The following is a 14,788-nucleotide window of genomic DNA, read 5'->3' as shown; positions in this document are numbered from 1 at the left end:
CATTTGTGACAAGAGAAGGAAGAGACAAAACAGAGGGCAGCCCTCTCCAGAGAAATCCCAAAATTCATATTTGGGAATTTTTGTAGGAAGAAGAGGCTTTTTCAGCATCTACTTCTAAGGAAAATTTGTACAAAAGGTGAATAATATGTAATAGAAAATGTGACTTTATATATCTCCTTTCCCTGTAAGTAATTTAACCAGTTCCACAAAAAGTATTTAAAAAGAGTGATGTACTATGTAAGTATGTTGTTCAATTTATGCATCATGACTCTTGAGCCGAGGGTCTTTCGGAAATAGCATATATACCCCTCGGGTAGGGGTAAGGTCTGTATACACACTACCCTCTCCAGACCCCACTTGTGGGATTGTAGTGGATTGTTGTTGTTGTTGTTATTGCCTCTCGTACATCATGCTTCAGTACTTGTGAAGGAAAATTCATTTTCTGATTTTATCAAGTTGGTAAAGAAGGGTCAAAGGTAATAGATAGGTTCTCTCACTCAATAAATTTTGGTCCACCCTAGTCATTTATTCTACTGATGGGATCTATCTTTAGAACATGGTCCACCTAGGGTCCCATTAAATATGGTGGACCAAATATCCATAATTCCAGAACATCCCTTATTTCTATTTAAATATGACAGAGACTCTTCACAACTTTAGTTCAGGAAATACCTATGTAAAACTCTTAGAGCACCTCCATGTTGCCAAGCACATGGATAGAGCCCACAAAAAAAAAAAAAAAAAAAGAAAAGGGAGGGTTAAAAAGATTCCATTGCCTTCAAGTCAAACTTGTAAGATAGCCCCAAGGCTTGGTTCAGTATAAAACCGCAGCACGTGATCTGTGGGTTAGACGCACATCATAAGTTTATAATTCTACCGCGGACAAAAAGAGCAGCCCAATGCACAAAGCATCCGGCAGGGATACACCGCAAGGGGTGTGATATAAATAGTCTACCCTAATGCAAGCATTAGTAGCTGCTTCCACGGCTGAACCGTAACCTATAGGTCACACAGAGACAGCTTTACCGCAGACAAAAAGCTTGGTATATAAAAAAGGGTAAGGAATGAGCCCATTATTCACTGAGTATCGAATAGGGCACCAGCTAGCTAGCCCTCAAAAATTTCTCGGTTATTAAAGAAAAAGTCAAACTTGGAGAATAGTTTGATACTGTTTAATCTTTCTTAAAGAGTCACATGTATAATAGTATACTTTTAAGAGGTTTCCCAAATTAGATAGAATTAGAATTCCATACCTCAGACTAGTGCCATATGAGTCTAGCTCAGACATTATCACCTAGTGAAGTGAGATTATCTTGAATTTCAAAGGGGACAACTGCATGGATGGGGTAGCTCAGGGGTCAAAGCACCATGAATGAATTGGAAATTTCCTAAATCCTTTTCATCCACATATTCCCTTCCTCAGAAGTCAAAATATTTCTAACATTTTGTTCATAATATCTCATATAACAGCTTGCCTTACCAAAAATAGAAAATTGGAAAATAAAAACAATGATTCATTTTATCCATCTAGTCAAGCTACCTATCAGCAAAATCTATATGAATCATTTCCATGTTAGCATCCTAGATTTTTCTCCTGTCTCATTCTTCTTTATTAGGTTCCTGTACAATATCTATAAACTGTAGTTTTCATTTCTCTCTCTCTTTTCTTATTAAAATTTAAAGGGGGTGGGGGGGGGGGGGTATGAAGGGAACTGTGGGAGGAAGAAGGCTGTTTATAGGTTCAGAAAAGTGGTCCATGGTTGTCTCCTTGGTGACAAATTTTATTTCCTGTTTTTAACAATCTATTATAAAAAAAAAAATGGGAATTGAACTAACTTGGTTTTTCAATCAGATCCAACATGACTTAAATTTCCCATTTCACAATGAAGAAGAACAAAAGAATTCTACTGACAGAAAAGATTTAACAAAAAGAAGAAAATCCAAAGCAGTAGTACATATATAGACAACCCATATGAGTTCCCATGCTGTTGAATCAAGCATGCAGCAAACCTTTATCTAGTGTCCCATCTAGAATTGCTTCACCACCACATACAAAAGTCTTGCAAAAAAGTATATAAAAATAAGTCAGCTTCAAACCTTATTGAACTTAAAACACACAGTTCATGTTCCTCAACTTGCTCCATGCAAAGTGTTTGAATTTAACACATGACATTGAAGCTACAGTTGTTATTATGTCATTTTGCAGTGGAATTTACTTAGGTTTTTCTAACCTTGCGACATATTATTGGACATCGCTCTTACCGAGAGAGGAATACACATGGCCTGGTCACAGACCATATCCATGAGAATGCCCATTCCTTCATGCTCTGATCTATCATGCAATCACTTTGCAAGTGTTCACTTGAGTTGGATGGTGGGCACTGTCCTTGTATCTTACTGCTGCATGTCCTACCTGAAGATTGTGTATCCTGTGATTGCTGAAGTTAAAATATGTATAGGTGTTACATAAAAACGTGAGACAACAGGCTACAAGATTTCAAGGAGAGACCTGCAGGTACTGCAGCTAAGACTTAGTAAAGAACTTCTAAAAAAAATCAGAATGTTTAATTACACAGAAGGGAAGCCTTAGCTTAACTGGTAAAGTTGTTGCCATGTGACCAGGAGGTCACGAGTTCGAGCCATGGAAACAGCCTCTTGCAGAAATACAAGGTAAGGTTGTGTATAATAGACCCCTGTGGTCCAGCCCTTCCCGGACCCCGCGCATAGCGGGAGCTTAGTGCACCGGGCTGCCCTTTAATGTTTAATTACACAGATTAATACTCCTAACACTTAGTGATTTCTTTTCCATCCTAACTTCCAAAAAGTTTATGTCTTTGTATCCACCTCTAAAGTTGCACCCTAACACTGATGTTTGCATCTCTGTTATAAATCCTCACGTAAATAAGTGTGGATTAACTTGTGTGACAAGAGTCCTTGTTAATTTCCTTGACTACTTTCTGTGTAAAAATCCACTTAAGAAGTCCATTGAACAATGCCTATGAACATTCATGTCTGGAGAAGGAACTCCGAAAAATCCAAACGATCAAGCATTGATCATAAACCAACAATTCTGTTTTCACCATCTTTTATCTCTTAGAGCAAAGAAAGTCATGTACCTGGATAAGAAACTTCCCCTCCATTTGAGTTCATAGTCCACCAGTCAGCTTTCATTGTATATGACTAATACTTTTAACCATTTCTAAGATATGTTAGAAAAATGAATTTCCATATCATTATACGTTGTACATGGTTTGAAAAGATGAAAGTTTTATCTTCGAAAACTATAAATCATCTTAAGATTTCATTCTGGAGAGAGGTCGAATTGACTACTGATAAGCAAATTATTACATTCAGTACTCAAGCATCTGAAACTAAGTCACATATATGAAGAATTTTTTTTACCAATAATCAACATAGTTAATTATTATACAAGAAATTGCTTTTGCTCTATCAAAATGTGTTATTTCAAATGCATGTTCAATTTGAAATGTAAAAATTGGACTACCTCAAACTTCTATAGACCGGATGCATCTCTGCTTTTGATAATACATGCAGTAATGTTTTTAAAAATTGACGCTATTTACGTACATGAGAAGTTGCAATCACCAAAGGTTCACCATCAAATTATTCACTTGCTGGAAAGCATTTGATCAATTTCTCCACTCTGATTGTACATGCTAACAATTTTCTTTGCATATGCTGGCATGTGTCTGTCAGCTCTGCCTTTCACAAATATCACAGTAGTTAGAGAAGAACACGAGTTTATCCCTCATACTGGAATAAACATTAATTCTCTACAAACCTTTCCTTTCCCCACTTGCGGACTACATGTAAATAATTTCTGATTGTGTGGTAATCTAGTGAGTAACGTGCAAATTCTAGACCCTTCGGTCCAACCTGAACCCAGAGAACCAAGTTTAGCACATTGAATTTATGATCATTTCTTTTTGAGAAGGAATTTATTATCATTTCTGAAATTCACAAGTATATGAACAAAAAAAATCTTACTATGTTGAGAAAAAATGCAATTAAATTTCCAACAAACTTTGGAGCAGGTTGAGCAGGACCTCTTCCTGGAAATTCAGAAAGTTTTGCATGAGTCTTGTGAGATCATGGAGAAAGGTTCAAACATCATAGAGAAAAATATTTACTTCAAGATCATAACAGAAAAAGATTTACTTCTCAGGATTCTGCCTTGAGCAATACCAACCACTTGACTTTTAATGATCAAAACAAATTAAGGTTAACTCTTAGGCCAGCGTAAATAGTCAATGAGATGTGCCACATACTATAGAAGTAAATGAAGTAGTGTTTTGCTATGCCTGTATATACAACATAACAGATATACTATAAGAAATATCAAACTTATTTGAGAGTCAACTATGATCAGTCTCTCTCCCATCCAGAAAAATCTGATTAGATAAACAATGGTGAAATAGCTAAACATAAAGAAGAGTATTTGTCAAGGACCAGAATCAGCAAATAATAGACTAAGAAATTTATGAATTAAGGGTGGTCTAAGCGTAGTAATAAATTCATTAAAGGCTGCAGAACTTGAACAAGCAAAAATTAGAAAATGAGACACGACATAAGAAAGGATTGAATTTTGCATAATCCCCTACAGTTCCCATTTTTCTACGACATCGAGGTGATAAAGATGAGATAAAAACTCAGATAGTTGATTAAAGTACGTGCCTCGCAGATGGACCCACCAAGAACAGTACATAACCCGAGAGAAGATATCAAATTCTGAACTAGCATGGGTACACAGAGAGTCTGCTTAGTAACTACTTATGATGACTATATTACACAAGATAACCGCATACCAAATTTTGCTTCATCATCTGCCTTCACGGTTTCTACGACAAATAGACGCCGGTTACCCTGAAATAAGATGCATGCCTTAAGATAGTTATATTATACAAGAAAGAGTTTAAGGGCAACGTTACGAGATGGAGCAGCATCTATTACACTACTTATCGTTGGAGTAATTTCCAAAAGGTTCTCGACAAGGCTTAGCATTTCTCTACCACGTTCATTTCTGCATTAGGAATATGCAAAAGTATCTCTTTAAAAAGCTTATTCCATGGTAAAGCAAACGACATGCCCTTTGTACCCAGTCAAAGGATTAAAACATTTGGCATTACTTTACCTGACTGTAACATATTGCGGATGCTGCATCATGCTGATTCCACTATATTTTGGTACACCCATGTATCCCACCACCAAATCCTGAAATTTTCTTGAAGGTAAGGTTAACAGGATATCAAGTTTTGCTTTTATTCAGAAGAAATAATCTGCCTCAGTAACATCTGGAACACCACCGTAATGGAGCAGGACAGCAACAGGTAAATCTTTTAGGAGCAAAAAGTACTTAATTGCAATGGATAATAAATGTAGCATCAAACATTTACTGAAAAATCTTTTTTTGATAAGGTACGTTTACTGAAAAAGCTTTGTGAAAACCTTAAAGAGCAAACATATGAACTGGACCACCATGCATTAATCCAGGACCAAAAGGACTTGACTACAAAATTCCTTCTGGACGTGAACCACGGAATCTCATCTCTGGATATGTCACAAGCTTTCACTTAAGAAACAGTTGGAGCAAATTAGTAGCCAGGTGCAGCTCCAAAACCAAATTTCTGAGTTTGACAATGATTGAGACTACTTCTGCAAAACCTTTTTCCCCCTCAGGAAACTAAGCACTGGAAAAGCTTCTTTTTTTGAGAAAATAAGAGGAGACATATTCAAGATTTGACAATTTGATGACTGCAATACACACCTATCTATAAGATCAAACAATAATACTCATCTGTTAATGCAGGATAATCTAACTTACAAACTTAACACATCTAACATTTTAAATTTTTCATACTCCATTAGTAACACTTAACATTCTAACATGCCCCCTAAAACCCAAGGTGCGGAGAACAATTTGGGTTTGATATTTTTGAAATACAGAAATGTAGAAAAGATATTATAGATGTCAAACACAAAAAAACATATGATATTTGTCCAATGAGATAATATCTTAAGAACTTAACACTTATAATATTCTAACTCTAATATTCTAATACTGAACACTTCAAATTCTGAAGACTGGTCAAAGCAGCAGTTAGAGTACTCTTTTTATTGCTCTATGGAAATCTAATGTATGCATATGCACTGTGGCACCTGCAGCTCGCCTATGTTTCTTTTATCAGTACTCTTTGTAAGAAGTGTATTATACAGTGTATCAGGACCTTTGGTTATGAACATAAAACTCACCGCCAAGCCATTTGTGTAGTCAAAACAGCTGTAACACAGAAAAAAGAATACTTTACAAATCAGCACGAGTTAATACTCCGAAGAAGTAGAGACAGTATAATGCAATATATGATACATGAGAATACAGGACATTAACCTTGTATAGAATGTTCTTTCAAACTTCTACACCTAGAGAGCATCATTACTTTAAGGACATCTGTTAGACAGCAACCCATATTGATATTGTTTAATAGATGTTTAATTGTTTAATTTATTTATTTCAATTGACAGTGTTTACTGATCTTGACTTAACTGCTCAAGTAAAAGGCGACGATTGACTAGTGAAAACTAGAGATCATATAGAAAGTATAACCCCATCAGACTACCTTGTGCACATAAAAACATGCTTATCAACTTGCTCCCTAGTTGTTATATTCCAATACTGAAGGAATTTTGCCCATAAAATGCTAATTGGAATAAGTATACATATAATATTTAAAGACTGTCAGCAAATCAAGAATAAGCAATTGAAATACCTGTAACAAGATGGTGCAATAACATCAACCAACTCATTTGCTGGTAAACAGAAATAGGGAACCTGCTTTAGTAAAATATAAATCTGAATAAACAGCATTAAGACAAAACAGAAGATATGAAAAAGTAGATACTGTTTTACCTCTTCAATATGGCCATCTAAATGCTTCAGATGGACCTGTTGAAATGTAGAGCTTAGACAGGTATGTTAAACTGATTAGAACACCAGCATACATAATTCAATAGTATATCCTTTAGATGATAATAAAATTAGAAACCTAAAATATGGTTATATAGGATTAACTGTCGAAATATTTTCATCTAAGAGGATAATGAGACACATATGAGCTTAGTTTTTTCTTCCTCATTTGCAAGTTCCTACTTATAGGCAGATTTGATGCAACATAGAACAGTACACCCTCTGTCAACTTTTATGTTAAAGACATTATTTCAACTTGTGTATTAAATAAGTAGTAATGGAAGAAAATACTAAATAGTAGTTAAAGAAGTTAGTTGACATAGAAACATCAAATCACACCTTAAATTTTGGAATAGTTTAAAAGACTTGTATTCTAGAAACTTGTGAAAGTTGTATAAAATAATACTATTAGTAAAATGGTATCAAACATTTTGATACGTGCCAGATAACGAGACTGGCATACAAATTAATTGGGATGAAGAGTAAAAAAGGGCAGCCCGGTGCACTAAGCTCTCGCTATGCGCGGGGTCCGAGGAAGGGCCGGACCACAAGGGTCTATCGTACGCAGCCTTACCTTGCATTTCTGCAAGAGGCCAGTTTCCACGGCTTGAACCCGTGACCTCCTGGTCATATGACAGCAACTTTACCAGTTACGCCAAGAGTAAAATGCATCTTCAAGAGTGAATTGACTCACCAGCCAAATAAAACCATCTTCTACGCAGAACACACTAGTCATCAGGTTAAGAAAGATTGTTTAGCCAAGTTTAAGAATACAACATTCAGAAAACAGATCGCCGTGACAAGTACATGAGAATATAGAAGTTGGTTTCCTTGTGCTTATACTTGAATGTATAGAATTGCAAGATCACAGAGGTGATGCATAGGTTGTCTCACAAAGAAGGTGAGTTTGTCATGAAAGAGTAGCATTAGCACACCCCTTTTTCATATGAAAGTACTATAACAGGAGCACACCTTGTAGTCTTGCATAAACTCATAGTGAAGAACTGTTTCAGGTTCACTGCTAGCGGCCTTCAGAAACTTATCTAAGCCTTCTCGTTTTCCATTATCCACTGTCAAGAAACTACTGTCAGTAATATCGGCTAAAATATCTAGGGGAAAGGAGTTTTTGATAAAAAGCAATTTGTAGACAATCCCACCAACTATATGTCTTTCTTTCCCTCTCTGCTTCTGTAGTGGAGAAACTGGAAAATTTTCAGTGGAATCTTTGTGAAGAAATATCATCTGATTAATTCGAGGGTATTTACTCCTTCACAAAAATTGGGGAACTAGGCCTCTGACACATAATGGTGTTCAGCAAGGCCCTATTAGGTGAATGGCTATTGAGATTTGGTGTAGAGGAACAGGCTTCATTGAGGAAGGTTTATTGTAGACAAATATGCGGTTCAAAAAGCTGTTGGATGATTGAAACAGGGACAAGACCTTATGGAACAGCTCTTTGAGAAGCATCATGTAGATATAGGAGGAGGATTCAAGATAGTAAGTTTTGATGTTGTTGATAGAGCAAGAGTTGGCTTACAGAAACAGAGACTGTATGGAGATAATCTCTCATGTAACACTTTCAGCATTATCCACAAAACATCCTATCAGCAGAAGTCTAATATTTATGAAGTGTGCAGGTAACAGGAAGGAGAACCATTTTGGACTCGAAGTCAAAAGAAGCTTGCAATATCAGGAGAGTTGATGAACTCTATCAGTTACTTGATGACTTATAGAGGCACAAGATCTCAGTCACAACTCAAATATCTCTATCACAGACTACTTAGGACAGACAATGTTCTCTTTCCTCATATCTCTATACAGATATGCATGGCACTGAGGAACTTCCATTTTTGGCACAGAGAGCTGCAACAGCGGTATCCTAACAGAGGTTTCAACTACTATAGTATGTCATTGTTAGGCCAATAGGCACTCTTTCTGAATTATGTTAATAGATCAAAGCTTTTGTCATTTAGCAAAAATAAATAGGTCAAATCTCTGTCCAAACAGACTTGATTGCTACCTTCATCAAAATCTCTAACAGTTGGTAGAATAATCGATATAGTCAAAGATGTGAGAAGGAATTTATGAATGCATCTGTTTACTTACCACAGTTAGTGCCTAGAACATATAGCTTTTCCAGATTCAAATATTGCTCCACTGATCTTAAAGCTGCAAGTTACGAAATTGCTCTGCTTGTGATATAGATATAATGATAAACGATAATTTAAAAGCAGAAACAAAGAGATCATAATAACATGAATACCTTGCACTTGGCAGCCAACACCGCAGAACAGAAGTCGCTTCACACCAGCTGCCTGTTTCAAGGAAGAAGATTGCTTACATCAAATTATACTGTAAACTTGCACTACAGTTTTCAGTGAAAACTCCTTTTAAATCAATTTGTAATGCAATAAAGCATGCACAACTAGAAAGTGTGTAATTGTATGGATTTCATTGTTATGACAAGAAGATAAATAGAAGCTCAGTATATGAAATAAAAGAATTTCAAGAGTAAATATGAGATCTAATGACAAGAATAAAAAAGAGAGCACCAGAAAAGAAAGATCTCAGGAAAAATTGTCAGATTTGAATGCATGATTTCTATTGTATTTGCTCTCTCAGAAAATCAATCTGTAGCCAACTACTAACTTAAGCTTGATTGAAGCAGGGATATATGAACAGAAGCCAAAAACCATCCAAAAAGGTGTTAAAATTAAATGAGAGAGAGAGAAGCCCAGAGCAATAGAACAATAGGATAGAGCGGCTGTGCAAACAGGCTCACCAGAGTTTGGCTTTGATACTATGTGAAAGAACCTGACCATCCAACCCAAAATCTTAAGGCAATGGTTGGAGTAGCCCAGGATTATTTAAATCCCTTTGAAACCCTTACACAACCCATGACAGACAAGTGTAGCATTCTCTAACATAATTCCTTCCTATCCCCCCCCCCCCCCCCCACCCCTCCCTTTCAAGGTAAAGAATGGAGGAACCAGGAAGTCCACAAGCTGATCAGTATGCTTCCACTTGCAGCCGAACCTGCAGCGGACCCAAGAAAGGGAATGGACCACGGTTTATACCTCTCTTCAAAGCATAACAGCTGATTCTTGCTTGCTTAGGAAGATCCGTGTTTAAAAGATTGCAAAAGTATTTCATTGGACATTGATTGGAGGATTAACAATAAAGGGCATTCTAAAAGTCTAACACTTTTTAACCCTGATGGATTTCGTAGTAGTGAATCCTTTCTCACGAAGTATTGGACAATTACAACGTCTTTTTTTCATGAAGTAGTCATGCTAGAGACATAAACAGCCACTGATATAGAAATCTTGTCAGAACACAAACTCTTAGAAGAAATTTTGCCGAAGGGGCATAACTTTTATAAAGATTTTTTCGTATAAATCACCATAAAAACAAAATTGGAAGTACCCTTCTCATACAACCATGTAGTAACACAGAGACAGACACACATAGGAATTAAAATGCAGATAGTTGAAGTAAAGTAGCTTCATAAATGAGAAATATCACATCTTCTAAAAAAGATAACAAAATAATAATAATTGAGATATTACACAAGGGAGAAGGCACACGCAACAGAAACACTATTTCATACGTTAATGGTAAAATGGGAGAGGAGAACAATAAGAATAGTCTATGGGTCCTACGACAACAACAAAATTCATGGCCGTTCTAAATTCTTTTCAATAATTTGTCCTTTTGCCATGTCTTGAAAAAAAACTGTCCAAAAAAGGCACCAGAAAGGATTCAACAGAAACTACTCTTTATAGCATCTACCAGAGACAACACCATTCTTTGGCTTCACCTTTTAAGAGATTCTAAAACAGGGTTAACCACCTTCTATACAAAGAGTAGATGTCATTACCTAAAGTAGCTCCTAACTAGACTGCTTCTACTGTGGGTGACTACTCAATGTGCGATAAAGCTTGGCATGTAGGAGGACAAAAGAAAGAGCAGCTAGTTCCCAAAGGAAAGGGAGGAAGCAATTGAGGAAAAGCAGTCTGACAGTGTCAAAAGGAAGTCAACTGAAGAACCTACGATCTCTCCCAGAAGAAAGAGAAGACACATTTGGGGACAAGCAAGATGACATTGCAAGGAAAAGGAATTCAGCTCGAACCAAAATATAAAAACATAAATCAAAATAACTTCTCTTAATGAAATCTCCAATTGGGGTAAATTACAAAGCACAGTTACACGAGTTTCACTGACTTATCAAGAGATATGACATCTTAATGAAATCTCCAATTACGGAAGTCTCATTGACCTACTGAGGAGAGATATGACATCTTCAATCTGGACAACATGCTCCAGTCAGAAATTTAATAAAGTGACTTAAATTTAAATGCATTGATGATGATAATAAACAAGTAAATAATTCTGATGCTAATGGAAGTGAATGAAGAAACCTCAACTAAGGCGAGAGTATTTAGATTAGGAGATAGTGTTGGCTTGACACCTTTAGCTGCTATAACTTCCTCTGGAGTCCTTTTGAAAACATGAAAGCAGAGAGGAGGATGGAAATGGGTAAATATATCAATATGTCAGCATGGATATAGATACCACAGAAATTTCATTCACAAACCTTGCCAGGACAGGTCGGGGAGTAAATCGATCTTCCGGATCACTAAAACAATGTAAAGAAGAAGGTAAGAGTCCATAAATTGTTGGATATAATGGGGAAGAGAAAAGGAAAATACGTGAAAGTAGCAATTTGCAGAAGAATGAACAAGATCAAGTTCTATACATTGGTGTATTAATTATTTCATAAATATAAAAACCTTCAGTGCCATGCATATTGTACTACTTTCTGTTTTAGGATGTTACGTAATGCTTAAAACGAAAATCATGATTTCCACCAAGACAATTCTTCACTTTTATGCGTACTGAAATATGTGAGGTTTTCTAGATCATTATTAATAAGGGCTACCATGGAATAACTAACCAGAATTTCAAATGCATAACTAATGCAATGAAAGTAACCAGGAGGGAGAACCAAAATTCTTTTTAACCATGTTGGATGCAGACCGTACCTCTGAACACAAACAACAGCTTCCACCATCCCAGCTTTTAGCATCTCCACTGCAATAGTTGTCACTATCCCCGTCCATTGAGCTCCTGAAAGCCAGAATGAAAAGATGGAATCAAAATTGCAGATGTTTGATAAGAGGTAGGCATGCAGTAACAACTCACTCAAAAACAAATCTATAGATCTCCCGGAAAACTAACTAATTTGTTAAATTTAGTAGAGGAGCACAAGAAGACAAACAATTGTACATTTGAAATGGAATACTATTTACCAGATCCAAAGTTTTACCTTCCACAGGCTGCATTTTACGAGCATACAACAGATTCTCATACACTCCCATATAAATCTCATCAAACGAGTCTTCTTTCCGTCCTCGTCCATGGACAGTAGGCTCCAAAGCCTGAAGCAGAAGATAAGAAACAGTCAACATTATCTGGTTACTTTGAGCTATCATATAACTTCAACTAAAAGAGCAGATTCTACATAGCATAGCAGGTCTGAGTTGATAGTGTATTCCTAGGAGATACTACTTGCAGCTAGCACCAGAGTTTTATTAGTAAGTAGTCCAATCAATCTTTATCATAAAAGAGCAAATATGCACTATGTATCACCCTCGACCACCACCCAAACTAAAAACAGGACAAAATTTCAACCTTTACCAAGTTCCTTTGGACAAAGTTCCCCTTATGAATCTCTATGAGGACAAAAGAAGAACAAGTAAAATGAACTTGTGCGAAATTGGGCAAAATAAATCTTGAAATGTCACAAGATAATAAACAATCAGAACTGCAACTAAAGCTAACAGTATCATGACTAGTACAAAAGCGGAGAAAGACTCACTTCAATTCTAGACATGCCATCCCCCAAGAAAGCACATGCATTCTTGACATGGGCAATGTAGTAAGAGTCGCACAAACCACATTGGCTGCAAACCAGAAAATATTATACGACCATCAGAAAGTTATATAAAAACCTATAGCTAGTCCTGGTACCACTAAACTAAATATGATTATTAAGAAAATGTCACAAAATTGGCAAGCAATTAATTTTAATAAGTATGAAGATATGGTGAAACAACATACTGAAATTATAATCATCCAAAACGTCGAATTACTAGTATGTAATATCATCAGTTATTGTGTACGACATTCATGTGACATCGGCAATTACTTTCAGTCTTCCAAGCATTAGATTAACATATTCCTTTCCTAGCAAACTTAACATATAACACATTCAAACTTTTCTTCTTTCCATTTATAAAAAAATTAACCCCAAAGTACTTCTTTCAAGTTTTAACACCAGAAATATTCTAAAATATGCATAAACGGAAATACTATGAGGCTTTACCCAACGAAACACTCCCTTAATTTCAAATTGCACATTTCACATTCTTTTTTCACTTCTGCCAAATAATGTCCAATATCCCGCATATTTATTCTATAATTGTTTCACATTTACTATGAATTTTATGAGAATTCACACACCATAGTTTCCTCAAAAGAAAACATTTCAAACACATAATAATCAAAAAACTATAACAACAGGAGACCCTCTTTTTATCTTCTCCTTACAACATTTTCACTATTCTAACCTACGAAATATCTAACAATAAAAAATAAAAAAATTATTAGAAGGAAATACTTAATTAATTCTAATTTTCAACTCTTGTCTAAATATACCCAACAAACTCATTCAATTATCCTACCTTTTTAAAGTGTATACTCCCGTAATCACAATTTATATGACACACTTTTCTTTTTAGTCGGTCTAAGAATGACACCTTTCTATATTCATAAAATTTTACTTTAAAATCCTCATTATACTATTATACCTTTAATGATTGATTTGTAGCCGCACAAATGCATATGACTTGTTTAAAGGTTATAATTTTCAAAAATCTTTAAGTCTTTTTTAAACTCCGTCCCAGTCAAACAAGTGTAACCTAAAATGAAATAGATGGAGTACTGGATACTAATTCAGAGGCAAAGTTAAAATTTTAATAAATTTAAACTTAAAGAAAAAAACAGAAGAATGAACCTGCAGTGGTCTTTAGCTGGATAAGTCCCACCAGGAGGAATAGGTCGTGATTTTTTCCTCCAATCTTCTCTAATTTTCACTGTTTTCGATTCTGTAAAGTAATTCAAGTAACATAATCAATATAATTTAGCATTTTCTTTCAAAAAAAAAAACTTGTAGCTATAGCTTGTTATTGTTTTATCTTCTTTTTATTTTTTTTTCCTGTCTTTGATATTAGTAAAGTGTAGGTAGAATTGTTGAGAAGAGAACCTTGTGATGAAGAAGAAATAATGGAAAAGTTGAAAGGTAAAGAAGGGAGGTTTCCAGTGAGCAACGCCATTGTTATTTTACTCTGTCACCAGTGAGCTTGGTGTGGGTGTGTGTATCTGCAGAATTGTTTTGCGCCACAAATTTATTAAACGTAAATCAACAGCCGTGCTTTTAACGACGTCGTGTGGTACTACATTAAGTTTATGAAATAATACTACCTCCGTTTCACTTTAAGATGACATAGTTACACTTTACAAAATTTAAGGGGGAAAAAAACACTTTTCATACATGTGATCCTTCACATTTTACGGGACCATAATATGTTTGTGGCTGCAAAAATTTATCATTAGGGATAAAATATTTAAAAAAAATTAAAAGTCAAATTATATTCAAATAAAAAAAACTAATTAAAAAAATATCATTTAAGTTGAAACAGATAACGTATAATACTTGTATACTTATGTAATTAAAAAATAAGA

At 35.4% G+C, this 14,788-nt stretch overlaps 1 protein-coding gene across 5 annotated transcripts; it reads right to left on the bottom strand.

Moving 5' to 3' along the window:
- LOC109232423 (7-hydroxymethyl chlorophyll a reductase, chloroplastic) lies at nt 1,821-14,446 on the bottom strand. 5 transcript variants are annotated; one of them, XR_002068960.1, is made up of 21 exons: nt 14,310-14,446; nt 14,061-14,151; nt 12,864-12,948; nt 12,312-12,423; nt 12,028-12,112; nt 11,580-11,621; nt 11,404-11,482; nt 9,246-9,297; nt 9,089-9,151; nt 7,955-8,052; nt 6,926-6,961; nt 6,786-6,847; nt 6,271-6,298; nt 5,153-5,232; nt 4,972-5,041; nt 4,827-4,884; nt 4,009-4,073; nt 3,803-3,897; nt 3,589-3,719; nt 2,263-2,438; nt 1,821-2,059 (listed from the first exon to the last, which is right to left on the bottom strand). XR_002068960.1 is itself a non-coding variant. In XM_019398182.1 (20 exons), the coding sequence occupies exons 1-19, from the start codon at nt 14,377-14,379 to the stop codon at nt 3,629-3,631; spliced, it is 1,362 nt and encodes a 453-aa protein (XP_019253727.1). In that variant the 5' UTR covers nt 14,380-14,446; the 3' UTR covers nt 1,833-2,438; nt 3,589-3,628. The 5 variants fall into 5 exon arrangements, 2 of the variants coding, with proteins under 2 accessions (XP_019253727.1, XP_019253728.1); XR_002068961.1 differs by having other exon boundaries at nt 2,263-2,429; XR_002068962.1 differs by having other exon boundaries at nt 2,263-2,413.

Source organism: Nicotiana attenuata, chromosome 9, assembly GCF_001879085.1.
Source record: "Nicotiana attenuata strain UT chromosome 9, NIATTr2, whole genome shotgun sequence".
NCBI lineage: Eukaryota > Viridiplantae > Streptophyta > Magnoliopsida > Solanales > Solanaceae > Nicotiana > Nicotiana attenuata.
This window is presented reverse-complemented; position numbering and strand designations above follow the sequence as displayed.

Excerpts from the sequence above, each read along its gene's own strand:
- LOC109232423 (XM_019398182.1), bottom strand. The coding sequence starts at position 14,379 with ATGGCGTTGCTCACTGGAAACCTCCCTTCTTTACCTTTCAACTTTTCC. Across the intron at positions 14,152-14,309 it reads TATTTCTTCTTCATCACAAG|AATCGAAAACAGTGAAAATT; the intron begins GTTCTCTTCTCA and ends ATTACTTTACAG. Across the intron at positions 9,298-11,403 it reads ATACTCTCGCCTTAGTTGAG|GCAGCTGGTGTGAAGCGACT; the intron begins GTTTCTTCATTC and ends TCCTTGAAACAG.